At 40.8% G+C, this 7199-nt stretch overlaps 1 protein-coding gene across 2 annotated transcripts in view; it reads right to left on the bottom strand.

Moving 5' to 3' along the window:
* Nucleotides 1-4205, bottom strand: part of FILIP1 (filamin A interacting protein 1) — a 17687-nt gene extending 13482 nt beyond the window's left edge. Inside the window, exon 1 of one of the 2 annotated variants that reach the window (XM_008937937.1) lies at nt 1407-4141. In XM_008937937.1, coding sequence (XP_008936185.1) covers nt 1407-4097 — 2691 coding nt within the window. In that variant the 5' untranslated portion in view covers nt 4098-4141. Of the gene's footprint in view, nt 1-1406 lie in introns of both variants that reach the window. The other variant, XM_008937939.1, reaches the window with a different exon arrangement.
* Between the last annotated feature and the right edge of the window lie 2994 nt (nt 4206-7199).

Below are 7199 nucleotides of genomic sequence, written 5' to 3' on the forward strand. Positions count from 1 at the left end.
GTACAGCAAAGTACAATACATTATACGTGTGTGGGGAGAGAGAGGGCCATGTGGAGTGCCAAAGAAATCTGTATGAAGAATGCAAGTTTTCTTAAGTCAGAGGGCTTAAATGGGAATGGCAGCTTTCCTCCAAAAGTGTGGAAGTGTCTCTTAAATGCACTTTGACATTCAGCTTGGAAAGAGATGGCTGAAGAGGCATGTTGTAGGGGTCTGCAGGCTCCCGAGCAGCACAGACAAATGAACAGGGGATGACTATTCAGTATTTGTCAAGATACAAGAAAGAGGCTGTAACCAATGAAGGTATTGCATAAAAGGTATCAGACAAAAGAGCATTTTTCCCAGAGCCCACAGCTGAATTCGCTGCCCCCTGATGTTGTGGAAACAACAGTATAAATGAGTTCAGAAACCAATTAGAAGAAAAAATAGAAGAAAACTCCACCACGGTCTGTTAAACACAAAGACGTGGCTACAGGCCCCAGTTCAGAATGAAGTACCCACCTATTGCCAAAAACTGGGAATGGACGCCGAGGGAAACATTACTGAGTGTTTACCACCTAAAATAGTCTTCCTCTAAGCATCTGCTGCAGGCTCTGTCTAGCTAAATAAGCTTTTGGACTAATGCAGTACTGCTGGTTTTCTATTTTGGTTAAATTCTTCTTTCGCAGGATATTTCCAACTAAAGCAAGCAAAACCATGTCCAATAATAAACCTGGGGGGAGGACTATCGCTGAACATCGTCCAGTACATTTAAAGACAGAAGTGAGAGACTGATTTACGTACAAAAAATAAACCAGGGTAGCATCCCAGAGGCATAGAGAGAAAGCAGAAAAAAAAAATATGTTAGAGGAATTACTGTTGTAATAGAGCACTTAGAGAGGATGACTCTCAGAGGAACAGAAAGAGCTTTACTCTTTACTGGCTGGAAGAGCCTTGGAGCTGTAAGCAATGATACCATGTCTGCCTATTTATCCCTCTGGAGTTCAGTATTATATCAGATGTCAATTGAATTATAAATGTAATAGCATTATACCAAAGAAATAGCAGCCTGCGTGATCAGACTCACAAAAAAAGTTTCCTGATCTGTCATCTCCATCATTCTTTGTCCCTTTCTGTCTCTCACTTGAAATTTTACAGGATTGCCATTATGAAAATAAAGGAACTTTGAAGGGACTTCCTTTCAAAGTTACTAGCATCCAACACTGGTAGAAAAATATACGAAACAGGCAAATTCTGATTTTATAGTTAAGCTCCTATCTGAAACAAATGTAGGGAAGTCATGTGTTTCTCCTCGCCCCACCCATTTTCCCTGCTGGCACCCCAAACCCAGCTATAGTTGCTCACCACAAAGCAACTAAGCTTTATCATCATCATAGTGTCAAGATACATCATGACACTAAGCTGCTTACCACTGATTGCGTTCCTCGGGTGGAAGATGATGTAACAGGTGTTATAGTGATAGTACTTGTCACCTTGCTCGCTGCAGGTCGTGAGGACAGGTTGTTCCGGGGCGACCGAAGGACAGTACCGGTCACAACGTCCTTCTCTGCTGCTATGTTCACTGGTCTGACCGTTATCACAGGACTCGCACCATCAGGCGTAGCACTGGGAGAGCGTTTAAACTGGGAACCTAAGTGGATGTGGATTTTGTTGTCTTCTGTCGTAATAATGTTGGCGTTGGCGTTGTACTTGCGGACTGGAGTTGGAACGGTTTGTTTTTCTGGTGTCACTTTGAAGACGGCCCTTCCCATGGTCATATCTTGTGACTGCGGAGAGACAGAGATTTCTGCGGGTGCTGCGGACGTTGATACGGTCATAATCTGAATTGGCGACGTAGGTCTGTCAGCGAAGGGTGACCTCCCTCCCTCTGGGGACTTTTCCCTGGAGAATGTTGTTATAGTGACTGGAGACATAGAACGATCTGAGCCCATGGAACTTTCACTGCCTTTTCCTTTTTGTGGCATAACATTTGGGGAGGGGATGATGGTTATTCGTGGCTTCTGATTTCCCAAAGTAGGAATGACAGTGGTACTTGAAAAAAATTCCTCTGAGGTTGGACTGGTTATCTCCAAAGTAGCTGTGCTGTTCTCATGGTCTGGTGTCACCCGAATATGAAGAGGCTGACCCTGCTTTGGTGAAAGGACAACCTCCCCAGGATGCGCTGGACTACCGTGGGTTCGAGCTCCTTTTTCAGGTGTTGCCTGAGCCCCCGTTTCCCTCTTTCTCATCCATGGTATCCAAGATTTCCTCATTGCAAGTTCATTCGCTGCTGGAGGATATCTCTCGAGCACTGAAGAACGCTCCATGGGTTTTTTCAGACCTACCTGCCTCAGATTGCTCATGATGTGATTCTCCTCCTGGAAGGATTTCCTTATGAACACTGCTGGAGTTTCTTCTTCTGCTGCTTCACTGCTTACAGCATCTGTTTGCATGCCGGTGGACGTCACAGGAACATCAACCATTCTTCGTCCGTTTATGCTGGGTCTCAGGGCACGGCTGTAACGCTTAGAAAGCTCCAGCTCTCTTGTTAGGTTCAGAACTTCCTGCCCCATGCTCTTGTTTTTATTTTCTTCTTCCATAAACCTTTGCTGCAGAACTGAATAATCGACTTGGAGCTGAGAAAGCTGGTCTTCTTTGTTCATCAGCTCGTGGATTTTTTCCTTAAGAGCTTGAACTTCTGCTTTCAAGTCCCTGCTTTTGGCCTCTTCCAGACGAAACCTGTGCCTCAGCTCTGCCTCCTGGCTCACTGCTTCGCCTTTTTCTATCGCTTTGGTTTTGGCAATCTGGAGTTTCATCTCCTCCAGCTGTTGAGAAAGAAAGTTAGCTTTATCCTGCTCAGTCCTAAATTTCTGCTCTAGCTGATCATATTCATCTTCTGTCTTCATCAAATCTCCTTCAACCACTTCCAATTGTTTGAGACGTTTTTTCAGTCTTTCAATTTCAACAGTAAGTTCTTTAATCTTGTTGTCCTCATGACAGCCATGCTCTGGTCCTTTCCTGGTTCGACCTCTTGTAATTTCTCTTTCTACTTCCTCCATACCATCAATTCTTTTCTTTAACAGGTCAACTCTACAGCTTAGTTCGGAGGATTTTTCTTCTTCACTTCGCAGTTTGCCAATTAACTCATCCCTTTCCTTTGTCAAACTAGACACTTTTTCCTCCATTTCAGATTTCAGTTTCAAAAATTTCTTACTTTCCTCTATCAGTTTCTCTGTTACATCCATAACTTTCCCTTGTTCAACTTTAAAATTCCTGTTCAGACCCTCAACCTTTTTTTCCTCCTGTTTTATTTTTTCCATCATATTTTTTCGTTCATCAACCAACATGACAGTAAATGACTTCAACTTTGTAAGGTCATCCTTTAAGCTTATTTCAGCCTTTTCCAACTTGCTTTCTGATGCCTCAAGGTCTCTCACTCGAGTCTTTACTGCTTCCAACTCATTTACCAAATCCCTAGTCAAATTCTTTTCTTTCTCCAAGTTTAAGTGTAGCTGGGTGCATTCAGACTTACTTTTACTGAAAGCCTCTTCCAGCTTCTCTAATTCTGACATTCTTTTCTGCAATTTTTCCACTTCAAGTTTCAACTCTTTGCTATGGTGCTCTTCCTCTTGTAGTTTATTTTTCAGCTCTTTACACTGGGATTCAGTTTTGGTGATCTCTTCATCCTTCCCCTCCATTTCAAGCACACGCTTGCGGAGGTTTTCCACTTCTGCCATTAAGCTAGAGTTCCCACATTCCCCTTTTGCTATTTTATCTCTTAGTTCTTGAAGTTCCTCCTCAGCTTTTTGAAGATTTTTGTTAGTCTCCTCTAATTCCTCTATTCTCCGTGTCAACCCCACTAGTTTAAGCCTTAGCTGTCTATTATGTGACTCCTGATTAGCCAGTTTAGCAGTCATCTCCTCATGTTCTTGAGAAAACGATGATGTTTTGTGTTCAAGTTCTGCCTCTAATTTCATCAGTTTTTGTCCATCTTCTTTTGTTTTTGCACTAATAAATTTAAGCTTTTCTTCTTCTTCCTTTAGTTTTTGGCTTAAGTCCTGTATTTTCTGGCTTTGTTGACCAAGTTGTTCAATATGCATTTGTCTTTCATCCACCAGCATGAGTGCAAATGATTTGAGCTTGACTAGTTCTTCTCTCAGTCTACCGAGTCTCTTTGTATGTTCCTTCTCCTTCCGGGCTTGATAGATCTTCTCCTGCTCAAGAAGTTTCTTCAACCTGAAACAAGTTAGAAGAGATGCATTAAACTAACACTTGTATAGGTGTATTTCTCCATTATTTAAATCACCTTTATTTTATCTTTTTTTTTTTATTTCTCTTAATAACCTAGGTCATCTTTCAATCTACTACAGTTAAGTTCTCAAACCAAGTATGTTAAATTACAAAACTGAAAACTATATAAAATCACCTAGAATTCTGAAAAGCAGTGACATTTTATACAGGAAAAGATAAAAAATATGTCATGTTTTAATTAATTTCATGTAATAAATGAATTAATAAATTTAATTTCATTTATTTTTCTGTTAGGATTATGTTGGCAAAAGTATACTATACCCCAGCAAGACAGGTATATCTACTCACCAAGCCATTTATACTAGATTTGTTTTACAAGTGGATTCCTCCTTATCTCTTGCATACACAAAAATGTGTAAAATAAGATTAAAAATTAAAACTAATTGCTACATGAAGCCATACATAAATGGACCAATAAAAATAAACTAGCAGGACAGAAGATTGATTTATCATACAACTAACAACCGCATGGGCATTAAAGACATAAGAAATGCAGAAAGATAAATTTGCCAGCACAGTGACTATTATGTTAAAAAGTTCTTCAGTCCAGCCACATTTCCATTTACAACAGTAGATTTTGTGGACTGCAAGGATCAGACACCTTTGGGCTACAGCTAACCTCATCTGGAAAATGTTCTTCTTTATATAGTCTTTAAAGCTGTATTTTCAGACATTAGAAAAGCTCATGCTACACAAATGAGGTGTATCCTCACAGAGATAATGAAGACCTACATTTTCCAGCCTTAGCCATGCAATGTTTCAATGGAGAAATTCTTACTAATGTAAGTATTTTATACCTGTGATTTATATTCAGGATATATTGACATCAGCACAGGAAGTTCCTGCAGATGTTGTAAGCACAAATTTATGAGGATGGTGATCCTCAACTGACAAAGAGGCACAGAAAACACAGATATATCCCCTACCAATGTAAAAGCCTTACTGTAAAAGCAACAGTACAACTTAGAAAAGACACAGATGCACACACAGTGAATTTATGTCATGTGAAATGACATGTTTTTCAAATCACTGTCAAAGTAAATGCAACTCCTATATCCCTTATCAATGCACATGTGATGATTCAAATCCACTTGCTTTGCTCACCCTATGCCTGAAGCTTTTCAGCTTTGCAACTGAGACTTGCAGTGAAGTTACCAGCTGTTTAACTTGCAATAACTGGAATGTCCGTATCTTAGCAAAAAGATACATTTATGAGTATTTTTATCATAAATGCAGAACTGTGGATGGTAGTGGGTGAAACAAAGATAATACATTCCTCTCTGCTGCCCCACCAATGAAGTGGTGCAAAGAGCTCTGAGGCACAGTGTTGTACAGAAAGGATGTGCCCCAGAGCCCTCACCTGAACTCTAAACTCATAACAACAGGCATATTAACTTGGTCCTCCAGCAACTGTTAATGTTTCACTCCTTGCTCCTCAGGGACCAGAATGAACAGGAACTGGAAAGAAAAGCTATGAGAAAAGAGAAGGAAGTCAGAAAGCAGAACACAGGATGCAGTAGGTAGGGAAGGAGAAGGCTGAAGAATGTGTTTGAAAACAAGAGTTGGATAGGATGTGGGAGTAAGAGAATAGTAGGAACCAGCAGGAGAGAGAAAAACAAACAAACCTTACAGCCAACCTTGCTGGGGCACAGATTATTCTCAAAAAAAAAAATCTCTTTAGTTTTGGCAGCTTTATGGAAAGGACTGAAAAGGCATGCTGGTGGATGCCTCATTATGGGTCAAGTCAGAATGTCAAAAGGTAAAAAAAGACCCGCTGCCACTCACAAAGCATGCACTTTTCACACTGAGGAAGGAACTTTATTAGCATGCAATATATTCCCTGGCCACTCTATCACACTGCTTCGCAAAAAAAGTTTCTGCCAGGAACACTCCCTTAGGCTATGCGTTTAAAGAAAAAGTATGCACCCTTTCACAAAATATTACTTGCCGCAACAGAACAGTGTGCCCAACTTGGTAGTGTTCTAAATGAGCAATCTCCCAAAATCATGGACATATATATGAGAATATGAGGTGTTCCAAACAGAGAACATTTCCAGCCTCCCTTGTCCCACGGGAAAATTTTAAGGTGACTCTGATAAATTCAAAAATTAGAAAGCAGCATTTTGTTTTCTTTCTGACAGTCTTTCCATTTGAAAGCCTATCAAGAGATGCTCAGAAGATTGCCTATCATTTTGAATTCCTAGGCTGTTCATAAAGGGCATGTGTGATTTTCACCCAGCAGCTGTGATTTTCACAGGCAGTGCACACTGGCCAGGCTGCTAAGTACAGTGCAATTCACTGGCCTCACATGGACCCTTGATTACCTGAGAGTCTACTGAAGAATACTGCCAAGAAAGCCACTAAAAAAAACCCCAAATATCTGTTAAACTAAGACAAAGATATGCCAGGGATGAGATTGAGCAAGAGAAGAAAGCCCATTAGCACTGTCACTGCCTTGCTGTACCTAGCAGGACAGCTAGCAGTGGGGAGTAACTGGCCTGACCCCACTGGGAAAAGCAAAAATGAAGCACTGTAACTGTGCCAATACATGGAGGTGAATTTGCTAACACTTCTGTGCTGAATGAGGTAGGAAGCACTGTGCAGCATTTCAGCCTGCCTCAGCTTTTACATGATGAAACTTGACTGCCTGAGATTTGACAAGTGAACTTTCACAGAAGTTACTGGACAATGCTTCTGTTTTCCATGTCCTGGGAAACTGCTTCTAAAATCTGGTTCTGTGTGGGATGGATGGGAAAGCAGCATCTAAATCTGTGGAGGTGCCAAAGTAATAAAGAAAATCTGCACCTTTTTCAGTGTTACTGCTAAACACTAAAATAGCACTGAGTTTAAGCTTCCTTCCACTTTTCCATCCTTGTTCAACACTCATACCTCACTGGTTAAACTGGAATTTC

Source organism: Merops nubicus, unplaced genomic scaffold, assembly GCF_000691845.1.
Source record: "Merops nubicus isolate BGI_N331 unplaced genomic scaffold, ASM69184v1 scaffold20673, whole genome shotgun sequence".
Lineage (NCBI taxonomy): Eukaryota > Metazoa > Chordata > Aves > Coraciiformes > Meropidae > Merops > Merops nubicus.